The 16,388-nt window shown below is 36.2% G+C and overlaps 1 protein-coding gene across 2 annotated transcripts in view; it reads left to right on the top strand.

Moving 5' to 3' along the window:
- The first annotated feature begins 2,506 nt into the window (after positions 1 to 2,506).
- The window catches only part of LOC126915447 (fibrillin-2-like), a 208,107-nt gene continuing 194,225 nt past the window's right edge, over positions 2,507 to 16,388 (top strand). For both annotated transcript variants that reach the window (XM_050720125.1, XM_050720124.1), the window contains exon 1: positions 2,507 to 3,461. In XM_050720125.1, the coding sequence (XP_050576082.1) occupies positions 3,419 to 3,461 (43 nt within the window). In that variant the 5' untranslated portion in view covers positions 2,507 to 3,418. The remainder of the gene's footprint in view (positions 3,462 to 16,388) is intronic.

The following is a 16,388-nucleotide window of genomic DNA, read 5'->3' as shown; positions in this document are numbered from 1 at the left end:
GACACAAAATTGCAGTGGATTGTAGACACCTTTTTTTTTGTATAATCATCATATTTTGAACGAAGTTTTTTAAGTATATTATTACAATGGTATTTTTTATTAGTAAATTCAGGAAATTATATTTATATAGTCGTCGTTATTGTTTTTATGTAATCCAAAGATCATGTATGTTTTTCAATTAATAAAGCTATAATTCCTTTTACCTTGTATAAGTGGCACGAAAAACTTGTATGTTTTATTTTTCTTCTGCGTTATCTATATTAAATATAATATAGTATATTTTTGTTATTCATTACATATATATATATATATATATATATATATTGTTTGACAATAAAAATAATAAGATATATAATAATAATAATAATGTATAATGTGTATGTATATAAATATATATATATATATAAACTAATTATATATTATATATATAAAATAATTTATATAAACACGTATATATATACACATTACAGATACATATATCGTATTATGTTTATTGACAAACTCAAACATGAAGATGATGATTAGTATACAGTATACAGGTAACATACAGATATGGTACAATGTTCAATTAAAACTTAACCGTAACTCAATTTCGGATAAGCGGCAAAGCGAAATGAATTTTTCGTACTCTGCTGGCACTAATTATCATTCGAAACACCGCCTTTCACCGCTTAATCGTGTTAAGTCGTTTCTCAGCTCTCCGTTCTAATTAATTTTCCTCGTTTCGAGTCCGACCACGGGAATAACGCTTTCGGTGGGTCTAAGTAACTATAATTTTCGTTACAAAAGATGCGTTTTCTCTTTCTGGCCATGACGTATATACATTGCAGGATAACCATCGAAGAAATTATAGACAAAATTTTCAAGTTTATTAACCTGTCAATTCCTTATTCTTTCTTATCCTCTTCTATCATTTTCTTCGCTTTGTGGTTGTTTCCAAAATTTTCTGCTAATATTACTGCATTTCCTGATACGTTGCCGTAAGTGCCGAGAAAAAAATGCCTCGCGGTTTCAGCATAATTTATATCGCGATAAAACGTGCAATTAACTTTCGCGTGGTCGGATTAAAATTTTGATTAAATCGTATCGTCCGCGTAATTAACGCGAATGTAACTCGTATTTTGCTAGCAAACACGATTAGATAAGTTTATCTGTAAATACGAATCATTTTGCTTGGTAAATCGTGGATCAAAATGAAAATTAGTTTTAGCGAAAATGTTAATTAGCAATTTAGCTAAATATTTAATTTATGATACATTTAAATCAAATATATCTGAGAGAAAGAGAGAGAGAGAAAAAGAGAGAAAGGGAGAGAGAGAGAGAGAGAGAGAGAAATTGGAGTGGACTGTGGATTATTTCCAAAAATAACTTTAATCTTTCTAACTTGTAATGTAAAAATAACTTTTAATTTTTCTAATATTATTCTAATGTACATTATCCGTAATTTACCTAAATTAAACGAGTCTCTCAAAAGCCAAATTGCTCAACATTACTTTTTATCAATTCCTTCTTTTCGTTAAATGCACATTTAATGTACGATTATAAAAGAACAAATTATCGACTTACATAATTTCATTCATCGCAAGATGATGACAATACATAAGGTACAGTGGCTCACGAAAGTATAGCAACATTCCTAGAAACTTTTCATGTATATATTATTGGAAAACATTAAAAAATTTCATTAGCACTGTAACTAGACACGATTATATTGGTAAAATTTGAAACGGATCTGAAAACATATAAGGTATTCACCGAAAGCATACATTTCGTGAAGATCATCAACGTGTTTCAACAGTCGATTATTCTTTGTATTAATAAGCCACAACTTGCAGTGGGACCACCTTCAGCGCTAATGGTATGTGTAAGACAACTGAATATTAATTTTTCTTATGTTTATGTTTGCAACAAACGTCTTGTAACTTCCATGTACGTTCTCGAACTGACTCCAACTTTTGCTGTTACAATCACGATAGTTGTATCTTATTTTCGAAATATTAAAAAGTTTCTTATTAATGCACATAGTACCGATATATTCATAGAAATTATGTAGCAAGTGTTCGAACACTTTTGCGAGTCGCTGTAAATTCAAGAAACAGTGTCTGTAACAATAACATTTATTTGTACTTTCCTATTTATGCAGTTGTTTGGTGTGGCTTCTCAAATAACATTCTTATTTATTTGAATATGTTTGAAATTTACTTGAACAACTGATTTATTTCAATTTACATAGAACCTTATCGTTTCGTTGCTAGTAGGTCTGCTGTCTCAGAAGAAAGAAAGGGCAAGGAAGAGAAGGAGAGAGGATCCTCCGAAAGATCGGCGATAATCCTGCGATGGTTCCGCCGCGTGAGGACACGGGGAGCACGGCGTGTCTCACGGCGAAGCGTGTATCGCGTGTGTTGCCTAATGGTGGAAGGAAACGTTATCCAGAGGCGGGCAATGGACGGACATTACTGTACGGCGTACCCTGGTAGGGCTGAGAGAAGTCAGCCTCCGGGATATGGACTCGTACTCAGTCTTCGAACTGGTCTCGTACCGCGCTCTATGCAGCGTGTCACACAGCCCCGCGAACAGCGGCAGCTTAGTTAACAACACCGTGTGCCGCTCCGCATCGTCGACTCCGTCGTCTCTGTCGCTTGCTAAATCTTCCTCCTCGTCTACCGGCTACCTTCACCAGTGTGTCGTGCACGACTCTCCTCCGCGACATTTATTCGCCGACCTAACTCTAACGTATTGCTTGGAATTCGTGCGGAATTCCTATTGGATTCGCGTGGAATTCCTATCGGATTCGCGTGGAATTCCTATTGGATTCGCGTGGAATTCCTACTGGATTCGCGTAAAATTATCATTGGACGATCGTTAAACTCTTGTGCACTTTTCAATAAATTCTCATTCAATTCTCGGAGTTTTCCCTTTCGGAACTCTCGCAAATTCCTATTGAATTCGCACGGAACTATCGTGAAATCCCCGTTTAACTTCCTTCAAACTTTCGCAACTCTTGCGAATTCATTGAATCTTCGTTGAACTCTCGTGAAATTTCTATCGAATCTTGTTTAATTCTCGAAACTCTCGAGACTCTAGTGAAATTCTTGTCAAATTCCTACGAAACTTGCGTAAAGCTTTTGTCAAGTTCTCGCGAAACTCTCGTAGATCTTTCGCAAATTTCTCAGTCTTTTCATGGCACACAATCTTCCAATCTGGCCGAAAGAAATTATTATTTGAAACGAGATCGATAGCAAGGGGGAAGTTTGGATTTGTCTGTGATTCGGTGAAGAACAACGACTGAAGCAAAGACTGTGCGATATCGACAAGTGGATTTACCAGAAACGAGTCTATGACACGGAGGATGACACAGAAGTAGCGACGACCTAGTAGTGGATGCAGAATAGAGAAGCGAGATTTTCGCGACAGCACGATGGACCTTCTTCTGTTGATCGGATTGCTTTCTCTGATATCAGGTAAGAAATTTGTATATCTCTAGCGGAAAGTTTCGTTCGCTGACTGGTTCACGTCGGATTATGAACATCGATCGAAGGCATAATACTTGGCAAAGCAACGATGCGATGTAACAGAATGGAATATCGAAACGCGTAGAAGGAAACAAATATTTAAACTTAAATTTTAAACAGTACGAAAGATAAAGTTGCTCTGGAAATATATACCGGCACACCTCGGATTTCGTAGAATATTCCTTGTCCCGTAGTGAATAATTTATTCACACGTGTGTGAGCTATTTAAGGCATTCTATTATAGATCTTTGAAAAAATCTGTTGACTGCACTTTTTAAATATTAGAATCACTTCCAATGTGTACTTTGAAATATATCATCGTATATGTATAAATAATTATAGTTAACGGCAGTTAAAAATATTAAATTGTTTTATTGGAACAATAATAATTCAATAAAATAATATAAAACGAAAAATGTCGTATATCTATCATTTATTTGTAAAACGAGAGAAACACGTTTCTCACGGTAGAACATCCTCTTACAATTGTTATCTCCTTAAACTTGCTTTCTATTATTTGTTTAAAATATTTGAGTTATTTAAAATTCTCGATTTACGAATTACTTAACGAATTAACGAATTAACTTTCGTTTCATTGTGAGAAATAAAAATCGGACGCAATAGTCGCTCTTCATGTACACTAATCTGTCGATGAATTTAATTGTTTAATCGTTACCAATCCTGGCTGATTAACTTTGGAAGCATTAAAACATTTATTGCTCATACCGTCGAGAAGCATCGATGATAGCCCGATACATTATTCCGAGCGGGTTTTGCTCGATCGAAACGAATGATGCGAAATTTGTCGCTTTGCAAAACTCCGGAACACGCTGTTTTTGATGAAATATCGCGGCCTGAATTATCGAGATGCGATAATTGCATCGGTGCTAATAATCAAAACATCATTCGGTTGTACAGTATTCGTGCCAATTTACTATTACGTTAAGAAATGATTATTTACTTAAATAAATAAAAGAAGAGAGAAGAGAAATATAGACGTTAAGGTACATATCTTTATACCATAGAAATTGCCATAGAAAATCAATCTTAAACAAGCTTTCACGAATAATAACAGAAAGACACAATATAGATGTTCTAAATACAAATAACGCAGATTATAAATCGTCGTCAAATAATAGAACGTTAATTTCGGATTCAGAAATTGTCGATAGAAAACATGTAGCCTTTCAAGAAAACGATTTTAGGCTGCAATGTGTCGAACCTTAGCTGGGACATTCTACTTCGTTTGTTGCATTGCACCGTACAATGCATCGTCCTGCCATCACTTAATCCGTATGTATTACCGATACACCATGCAAAATGCTGATTTGGTAATTGAACACACGTACATTCGAAATACAGCAATTGGAAATGTGACTTTCCTTGTAAGTCTTCATTTACAGCAACAGTGTCGGTTTCCATTTCTCACCTATCGACTGTACCCGCTTCCTTTCTCGTAAATTGAACGTATCCGATTACAGGGAGTTTGCACCTATCCAACGAAGACACAGAGGCATTGCCGGTGAATATTTTACAAAACGGCGCAAACGCATCGGGCCTCTAGCAATTTTGGGAATTTTCGTTGTGCACGCCTGAAATATTTGCCGGCCCGTATTTTCGTGCAAACGCATAATCGGAAAAGGATACGCGATATTTCCCCCTCGGCAGGCACAGCTGCCACGAGCACAGCCAGCTTTTATTTTTCTGTCAACAACGCTCGTGCAAGCTTTATTACGCGACGAGGGAGAACACGCGACTGCCTCCAACTTCTCTATCGAGGTTTCCCTGTTTCCCTCGTCCCTATTCACGCCATCTTCTCTTGGTTCGCGGAAATTCCGTCGACACGGAATTCGTTCTGGTTTCACGGTGACTGTGCTTTCTTCTAAAACTGTTATCGCCTACGCTACGGAAAACGGAGAGAGAATGGCCTGTAGCGAACGATTTTCTGCGATGAGAAACCCTCGATATGCAAATTATTATCTATCGGGGAAATTGTCGGAAATTCGCTCGGTCATGTGATTTCCAGCGTCGTGAAATACATCTTAAGTCTGATTTACGCTGGATGAACGAACGTAAATTAACAAGATCATGAATTATGCATCTGTATCATCTCGCTTATAAGTACAGTATTCGAAATATTTAAGAAAATATGAGAAAGTAAATGAAAATACAATTCTAGTAATCTGGATTCGGTTGGCGAAGTAGCGAACTTCAAAACTACTTTAATAACACAATATCCATAATATCGATAATAATACAATATCTCATGGTACAATGAATACTTGTAAACTCCTTCTGTGAATATGTTACGTGTGTTACACGGTACATTATAAAGTTTCACTAGCTTCATAATGAGACGCAACTAACTTGATTATATTGGTAAAGTTTGAAACAAATCTAAGAACATATACGTAGAAATTACAAGATATCCCGTGCAAATATATATTTCACAGAGATCACATTATTCAGATTATTTAAATAACTAACTATCCATAGTAAGGCTAAAAATTAAGCGGAGTCATATTTAATATTTATTATACGCTTAAGATGGCTACGTATACTAATACTATATATCGTATACTAATTGTTTATTAAATACATACATATGTTTGCCATGAATATCTTGTAATTTCTTTATATTAGGTCGTCCGGAAAGTTTCTTTCGTTTTATAAGAAAATAATGGATGCATAACATCCATCGAATTACGTATGATCCATTTTATTCTATCAAAATAAAGATCACAACGTTCGACAGATTAGGTTTCATGTTTGTATAAAGATGCATCGCTGTAAAAGATGTGTTTGTAAAAGAGACACTTTTCGGACAACTTAATATATAAAAGTTTACTATGATAAGTATTCAAACAATTTTGTGAGCCATAGTATATGTACATAGTAAAAGATTCGTTTCTTTTAAGAGCGGATATTTTGAAGCGTAGACTTAGAGTTAACGCGTCTGTAGGAAAAATTCAACGAACACTACGATCGTAGTGTCGTTCCGCGCGAAATTTCCCATCGTTCCTAAAACAATTTTTCTATGGTTTTAGCATCGTCGATTTAAAACGTAGAAAAGGCGGAGTTCCGCGGTATTGGAAACGTCGACTTGGTATCTCTACTTGCCAACTTCATTACCAGGTTGTGGTGGCGCGGCTTTGCGCTTTCTCATGCCAACTTCTCCGTTTGATAGCCGAATTGCGTTTAACAACGTGGCCAACTTTCTTCCTCTTTCACGCTTCTGTGCAATACCATTGCGGTGAATCACGTTGTCGAATTTATTGATCGTCGATAACACCTGCAAGACAATCGCATAAATTTATATTATTACGTTATAACAAGGAATTAGTAGATTAAAAAGGAAGTATCGGGCAAGGCAACAAACACAGTGTACTATAAATTTGATCATACGTAACACAACTGTCGATATTTGCTTCCTATAACAAAATTGAAAGTGCATATGTTTTATATTTAATCGTATTACTATTATAGTTATTTTCTAAATTGTTCGTTTAGAATTCTCTGTTATTTTATTGCAAAGGAGATATCAGGTACTCTATTTAACTCATAGTCGCTTAAAAGTGTCGTGAATGTGGATATTAGAGGAAATCTATCAATTTTTATCGTACAAAAGATTGTCTCAGTACTAAAGCGATAAATGAGCTGAAACATAGAAATAGTATTTTTTAAAGCATTTATGGAATTCAAATTGCCACGTATCCATTTTTCTGTCCATCAGTTTTTCGAAAAGTAAATCATAGCATCGTTTTTCACTAAGCTACGATCTGTCATTGTCTCGTTTCCGGTCTCACCGATGTTACGAGCTTCGAAGCAGCACAACGAGAGACCTGTCTGTCCACACTTGCGCAAGAAGCATCCCTTCTTCTCGTCATTTCGTAAAATTCCTTCTTTTTCATTCGCGTTTCCGTGAAGTCCTAGTTTCGACGCCGACTACGAAACGTGCGGTACTTCCTCGAATCGAGTGTTATTACGTCGGAAGCGTGTTTGCTTTTTACTTTTCTTCTTCGAAGGATTAATGAGAGCGCATTTCGTTTTTCATACAGTGGCTTCATAGAAACTTTTTACCCGATACATTATGAGCGATACGCGAAACATTTTTCAATGTCATTAGCATTGTAACGAATGCATTGCGAATATCCATGCAAATTCGTATCTTGACGAAGACAATTAAAAGAATGGAACCTAAGCAGACATTTATTTCATCTACTAAATATCAGGTAATCGTGAAAGTTCTTGACGTTTTAATCAACAGAGATAAACTTAAAAAGGGCAAGAACTTTCTCGATTACCCGATATTATATCAAATAATATTCAAATCGATATTATTTATGGAAGATATATCTTGTATTTACCGTAACCATGTATGTACAGGAAAATCGTGCTCGTTAATACACATTTCTGCCATATAACGTCGCATCAGTCATCACTGCTATATTATGGTAATATGTATATAGTAAGCTCCGGGGCTTGGCTTAGACAGTTCTGCTGTAGATCGACATCAAATTGCAAGTTATACGTTGTAACATGAACGATATGAGAGCGGTTCTTGGAGCTATTTTTACGGCCTTAAAATTATTCTCGATACAATATTATTAAAACTTTACCGTCATACTTATGAAAACCTTCTCATAAGTCATATTTAATCTGTTATATGAGATAGATTACTTTAGTTCTTTTAATAAGACATTTATCATGTTTAGACAGGATGAATCTAATAACCGAGCCAGATTACAACTCTGTTTCTACTGCAGATAGAAAAAAAATACGGAGGGGAATTTTGCATCCTTTGTCGAGTTCTACCTATCGTGTGGTGCGATTGTTTTCAAAAGTGCATCGGCACAGTTGCAAAGTCCACTTTATTTTTCAAACAAAACCCTACGACTTTTTTTGCATTAATCGATCCCCGTGCTATCATTTCGTTCCATTGCGTCGTTTCAAATCCGATAAACTCGTCGAAAAAATTTCGTTCAACTTTTCTCCAGAACAGCTACGTTACGTATTTTTGTGCGTTCATAGGAAATTTGAAAATGCAGATATTGAAAGCTTATAGTATGCGAAAATGTATAAAACATCCATAGTATAGTACCTTTTACGATATTTAGTAGATAAAACACTCTTCTACCTAAGCGCTGTGTTTTCTAAATTATGTTCATAAAAATATGAATTTGCATAAATATCTTCGCTCTAAGGATAGGTTGCCAAGAGCGTTTGAACATTTTCGCGTGCCTGTGTACGTTGCCGAAATCACTATGTGAATTGGGTACGCGGCAGGAAGAAATTCGGAGGAATTTATCCAGATCTGGTGGACATCCTCGGACTGACCGTGTCAGCAGGGCGAGGCTGCCATCCTTTCGGCTTGTCTGGCGTATCTATGTACATTGTTTTTACCGCGACATGGTAGCAGCTGCGAGCCAGAAGCCGCAGGCCGGCAGAATCTTCGCGGCGAGATATCACGATGTCCCCTTTGCACTCGTTTCGCCGGCGCTCTCCTCCGCTCGCCAGCTTTCTTTTGTGTTTTCTCGTCGTTCTCTAGTGGTTCGACCCGGGCTAAATATAGAGGCGTCGCAAGGGTCTGTCCCGCTGACGGGTCAGAAGTAACTTGTTGCTATTAGCGGACGAGGGTCGAAAGCGCAGGAGGAGCTCGCCAGAGGCAACCTTAAGTTATCCAAACGTCACGAAATAAGAGGCACCAATGGACGAAGAAAGAGGGGGTGCACACCGGTCATGCGACGCAACTGCTGTCACTTCGTTAAATCATCCTTCGAATTAATAGAGTCATTTTTAACGACGCTCGTCCAGCAAAGAATAAATAACACGGCGTGGCTACTGTTCCTTCTTTATCATCTTTCTTAGTTCTGGTTGTTCTTTTCAAGGAATCTTTCTTGGGTGATGAACTTGCAGTAAGTCGATGGTGGAAGGAAGACAATAACGTGGACCTTGATACATAGTACATACGTTAATCATCTGTTAGGGTTTCAGGAATTTGGAACGTTCGATTTAGAAAATAATTATACATATATAAATTTTTCTACCAGGATCTAACTTTGTCTAAAATTTTCTCCAATTAGAGAGACTTTGTCATTTATACCACTTGTTCTTTGATAATTATCTAAAGACGAACGCATATATCATGGATAAAATATACCAATTATAGGTACAATTGTATAGAAAGGAATATTTGTCAAATATATATTCGTACTAGTTTCTAAAAACAGGTTAATATTAATTACGGAATAAGTAGCGAAACGTAGGGAAATTTGAAGGACATTTTATTAGCTATTATCCTATAATTCATATTAACACGTTTTCAGTATCAAGTAAGAAATGAAAATGAATTATTAATTACTTTGTCATTTGATCTTCAATTTTTCTAAAAACTTATCGCATCGTATGCTACAATATTTACGTACCAGTGCGTATCCTCGCACTCGATCATTTTCCTTATTTTCCCGAATGCTAAAGATTTCTGCTTACGATCGAAAGGAATTAAAGCGGCCCTCGATCCTGGAATTTTTTTCTTTCTCCGTCCAGAGGCCAGCGGATAAATCGTTGAATAGAAGAGAGACGCGTTATGCGGCTTCCAGCCCGTCAAGCCTCAACGATGATTCGAAATATCGTTTCTCTTTCACCGTTCCTTTCCTTCTCTTTTTACGATCAGACGTAACGTCTTCGTGGTACATTTCTCCCTCCATGGTCGCCGTCAATCGGACTCCATTTTATGGATTCCCTTTTACTATTCGATTCCGTCCCAACGTTTTGCCCGCTTCGCCGTCTGTTTTACCGTTTTCAACACGTTCAAAGATTTCCCGTCGATCGAACCTTCTTATTCCACGGTTTCTTTCCTTCTTTTACTTATCCCTTGTCACGAATCGAGGTGTGAAAAGAAAAGAAAAGGAAGAGAAAAGAAGGAAAAAAAGAGGAGAATAAGGCTGAGAAACGGTTTCCTTTGAGCCGTCGCGAATCTCTCTACTTCAATTTTCTTTCTTTTTCTTCTCTCTTTTTCTTTCTGTACAGACACGCATCCGTGGGTGCGCAAGTGGTTCGCGAACCTTTGCGAGCTTCTTGAGTGGTTGACGGAGACGCGTGCTATGCCCTCGCATAAACGTTCGTTAAAGCAGAATTCACATACATTTATAACATAACGTCGCCCCATGCAACCTTCTTGGACGAACGAAAAGAACGAGACACGGATGAGATTCCGTAATTATATCGCGAATATGTTTTGGCACGGAGGATGTTGGTAATCACCTTTGATTAGTAGACTGTGAATCTCTGTTCATTTATGGGAAACTTGGAGATGGAAAAAGAACCTTTCATCTCCGTTCAATGCTTAGCAACGACGAATTTTATTTAACTTTTCTATCGTATTCGTAAAAACCGTAATTGTACAATAATTACCATTGTCTATTTCTCTTACAAATCTAATCACTAATTTAAAATTATACAACAAAATTAAATAAATAAAACCGGTAAAGCTCGGCAGAAGAAAGTTATATTAATTTTTACGATTATTCAAAATAATTAACGATTGTATCATATGTATCTGAACATACTACGATAGAAAAGCTAGTATGTATCAAAGTTCGATAGAGTTGAATGAAATGATTGAAAAAGATAACAAAGGAAATATTGCGTTGAGGCAACGTTGAGTTTTAACGAGTTAAAAATCTTTTTGCTTGTTAAGACAAGAGCGAGACGGAGATATGAAAACTCGAGAACTGTAGCAGAGTCAAGCTCCTTTGTTCGACCTTTCTTTCTCACTTTTCTTGTCACCTCAGTTTGGGCGGTAGGAACCGGCCCTTTTTCTGACGAGCACCTTTATTTACGGCACCGTAGCCGAAGAGAAATGGTAACAGGGTGCACCATAGAGGGGGTACAGCCACTCCAGGGACGCGAAGCAACTTAATGACACCAATAACACGACTAATTTATGCTGCTGGTAAAAGTGTTAAGCTCGAGCCGTATCGTTAGGCGCGACGGCGATTATATTTTGATCATCGTTTCGTGGCAGTATGTTAAGCATCGGTAATATCAGACGCGTACAGCCGGTTGTAGGAACTTGCTTAATTTAATCCTTATGTCTATAATTAGAAGTTAGTCGGACACGGAGACGCTTAATGGAGCCGGGCAAAGGTAATGTGCACGCGTTATTAAACAGTTTACTATTTAAGTTTTGCTGACCTTTTTCCATGAAGTTGTTTAATGGGACAGGCGAACAGGAAACTTTTCATTTTCTTTTATTCTTTTGGATATTAGTAATAGGTAGTTTAGAATTGAAACGTAACTATTAGGCTGCGGGTTTCTGTGCATCTACGAGGAAGACGAAGGTGCAAAAATGTGATGGCATGTGAATAAAATATGCGAATACGTACGACGGAGAGTTCAAAGAAAGTTGAGAAGAAACAACAGTTTGTAAATAAATTTCAGTGATCTCTCTTATTAATGGCGGTTAATAGCACTTTAGCTTATAGGTTTAGGTTCATCCTTTGATCAAACGGTCCAATAATCACGAAATCAAAAATCGATAGAAACAAATCCGTCTGAAGTAGGTCGGTTTTTATTCTTCCGAACAGGAATGTAATATATCTTCAACAGCAGTGAAAAGTCAAGTTAAGATATAAGGGATCCATAAATAAGGAAGTTATGATATCATAGATATTAAAAATTGAAATGATGAATTAGCTCGTTCTTCCGAGTTAACAGATTCAAAATGTATGGAAGCTAAATATAAATAAGGAACATACGTTATTACAATACGAATTGTTCGGAAGCAATTAAGAACCTTTTCGTTCAAATGTAAAAGTTCAAATGTAACGTTTCGCTCTCACCTCCATTATGAAGCTTTTATACAAATAGTTATTACTTTCGCGATATTTCAAGAATCAATTATTTTAAATTGCATGTACGGTATATCAATTAACTTTCCTCTACAAATAACGCGTAGTAAACATGCATTTCCATTCGTGTATGAAATTAACAATTTTACTCCAGCCCGCAACTTATCATTGCTGTATTAACTGTAAATTGCACGGTTCGGTAGCTCGTACAAACATAATCAATTATCATCAACGAAAGATTTCAGTATCAACGTAGCAGCAACTTTATCGCTGGTCCATGTCTGCTTGATCCCACATCTGGTAATACTTTGCACGCGCACTGTATTTATACGATATAGATATACAATGTACCATAGATCCTACCTCCATAAAACGCTGTATTATGAGAATCCATGCGACTTTACACAACGTTCCATCGCTATTTTCTTTTTCGAGAATTTACTCTCTTTCTATCTCCAGCTTCTGTTTGTTCTCTTCCATCGTTAATTGATGTTGGTACAAGATTTTAATTAATACATACAGCGACTCGTATTGATATTTGAACATCACGGTGGTCGAGAGATTATCGCTCTTTGCATTACGCGTACAAACGAATAATCCAAATCTTTCGGTGAAACTCAAGGTTTATTTAAAGAAAGATACCGCAAGTTGTTCGATCAAAGTATTCGTCGTTGGGTTCTGTAGCTTTGACAGACAAAGTAGAACTTTCTGTGAATTATTCACTAGACATTACTCCTTTGGATTACTACCAGTTCCGATCGATGCGACGTGGTTTATCCGATATGCATTCCCAATTAATGAATCAGATAGAAAAATGACTCGATGACTGGTTCCTGTCCGGACACAGCATTTTTCCGTGGCGGAATTAATCACTTGATAGACGGTTTAAAATTATAGAATGCAACGACGAATGTTTTGATTAAGTAAATTTTGAATCTCACTCATAAAAGGTTTATTATTTAAGATTATTCATTTGTACAATCAATTGATCGTTTTTTAGTATACTATATTAAAATTTTTATTTTAGTTAGTAGAAATATAAATTTTGTTTATTTAATGCACGTAGTTTTTTAAGTGCCGAGCAGACAACGAACAAGTTATATTTTTATGTTAATCTTCGACTTGATACGAGGAGCATAAAGAATGACGTCTATATCGTCAGTTTGGCGTTAGTTTTGTAAAATGCTAACACAAAATAGTTCAGGCATGAAATTTATTGTAATGTCGAATTAAAAAGAAAAGGAATTGTCAAATAAAATTATAATTATTATTAAAAGTAGCTATATTAGATAATTCTCAAATTTTGAATTTTAAATCTCACATCGTCTTACGTCTTTAAAGGTTCGACAAATCTTGGAAATCTTAAAAGCCTTCAAGGTTTGGACGGATATTCAATATCTCTAATAATTCATCTTTGGAATTTCTTACGTGTATTATATCTATTTTAACTTTGACATATTACAAAATTGTATCTTCAATATATTTTACATAAAGCGTTGGATATTTACTAAACTTTCGAAATTTCCAAGACATCTAGTACTTTTAATAAAAAAGTTCAAGATCTACTAAGACTTTCAATATTTTTAGATATCGAAGCATCAGTGACTAGAATTTTTTACGCCATTGAAAAACATAGAAATTTCGATCCAAACGTCCGCCTTAACTCGTATTCCTCGCGATTTCCAATAATCACAGAAACGTATAAATCCCGAGATTTATTAAGACTTTTGATATTTTGAAATATCGGAATTTTTCAAATTTGTCGCAGTATCGTAGAACATTGAAATTCGGATTCAAACGTCCACCACTGTTCGTATCTTCGTGCAGACAGCTCTCTACCGGTGGACGTCGGATGATCGCGTCAAAACAGCACGGCATCGTATTGAATTTTGTGCGAGCAATTCGTCAAAAGTGACCTCGCGGTCTTTTAGTGGTTCTTTTCTGCCGAAAAGAGTAGACGAAACTGCAGACGGAAATACCAGATGCACGTACCGATAAACCGGAGTAGTCTACGAAACCCACGGGTCACGGCCCACGGAAACGACATTCCTGCGCGGCGTGCGACGCTTTACAACTTTATTGCCTGCTGATTATCGACTGCGTGGTCGCACGATCTGCCGGATTCACTCTGATTTCATTTTTATTCTCGTGTCAAAGCACGCACGCTCGTAGAAGCTGACGAGCAGAATAAAGTGTCTCCATGGAGATGCACGTGATCTATAAGGGGAGACGAGTATTTTAGATGGCTGCTGGTGCTTGGTGTATGTAAGTACGCGCGCCGACGAGGGAGACTCTCTGTGAAAGTTTGTTTGTATCTTGGATTGAGTTATAGATGGGAAGATGGTTGTTTGTGTTTTGGAAGATGATGCGTATATAGAGTATGAAGGATTCTTAGCTTTTTTCTTGGCTTTGTTTTAATACAGGGTGATTTATAAATACATGCCCATATTTCGGGTCTGGCGAGTCTGATGGCGTTAAAATAAGTAAACGCGTTATACGGTAATTTAACATTTTAATTTGACTAATAATATTCGTAATACTTACTCTTAACGTTTGATTTTTATTACGAAACTTGCCATTGTGATATTTATTATCTGATATTGGCAGAGAAAGTGCTCCATGTTTGGGATACCGAAGTATCCATTTGTTAATAATTTTATCTAATTTGTAACAAATAACAGGGCCGAATGATTTGTTAACTAGTGACATTTATGGACGAATGGTAATTTTCAAATTTCCCGTTCAATCCGCAGAGAGAGAAGGAGAGAGAGAGAGAGAGAGAGAGAGAGGGAGAGAGAGAGGGAGGGAGAGAGAGAGAAGACGTTGGTTAGTAAGATTTTCAGCAAGTATTTGACCATTGTAATTATGGTTAAAATATGCCAAAACTTTAGAGTAAATTATTGAATCTACTGATAATATTTCGAAAATACGAAATTTGACATGGGATTTTAAGTTTTAACGCGATGCTGTTAATTCGGAATACTAAGGGAAAATCTACTAAGAAGGATGCTGCGTACCTCTTCCGCAATGTGAATTACAGCGAAGACAAAAGAGACGAGTGGCTGCAGTGTTTCATGCGCGAAATATGGTTATACCGTGAATGTGTTGATTATGACTCCGAAACTGACATTTATGATTACCTGTATGTAAATTTTAAGACCTAGAATTGATATTTACATGAGATATTTGTTCCTATACCGTGATTTTTGTGCTTGACTGGATCATAAGAGAAAACAATTTTATTATCTACTTGTTTCTTTAATTTTATAAATTGAAGGAAAATTGGAATATATCTTATATCATTTTTCAATTAGATCGAAGCTTCACATACTTTTCTTTTCTCACGATTACCGATAGTTTGAGATGTAAAAGTTTATTAGTTTCCCTATGATATTACGCACTTTTATTTGTATCCTCCGCCATAATTATTATTCGTCTTAAACAAATTGGTATTCCAAATATGCTGCACTTCCTCTAGTTTGTAAATTCTTGAAAAGACTCGAACTCGGTTGAAAAAATCATCAATTGTCGAAGAGCGTTTTGGATATTTTGTTTTTATAAAAAATGAAATATTTCGAATGCATTTACCAAATTTTAAATCGTAAAATAGGTAGAAAGTGAAATTCGAAAGACGAACATTGTATTTTAGAACGAACTCTTCATATGATATAGGACAAATTGAATCTTTTAACAAATCCATCGAATAGGTATTATAATTCTCTTGGAGCTAATAAAATATTCCATTGTTTATCAAGTATAAGATACTAGATCTCTTCTTCATTTCGTTATCTGATTGGTTGCCAAATTTGTTTGGCTACGGCGAAAGCACTGTGATATTCTCCAGTAGCGTAAAGTTTCAATTACTAGGTCACGTATAAAATTCCATGAATATTTAATGGGAATTCCGATCCATTGGGAAGTTAGTTTAAGCGGAACGATATTTGCGTATATACCGTGCGAGTGTACATTAGGCATTTTGTACATACTTGCTATGCGATTTAATATTTCGATACAACCGACGTTC

Source organism: Bombus affinis, chromosome 4, assembly GCF_024516045.1.
Source record: "Bombus affinis isolate iyBomAffi1 chromosome 4, iyBomAffi1.2, whole genome shotgun sequence".
NCBI lineage: Eukaryota > Metazoa > Arthropoda > Insecta > Hymenoptera > Apidae > Bombus > Bombus affinis.
This window is presented reverse-complemented; position numbering and strand designations above follow the sequence as displayed.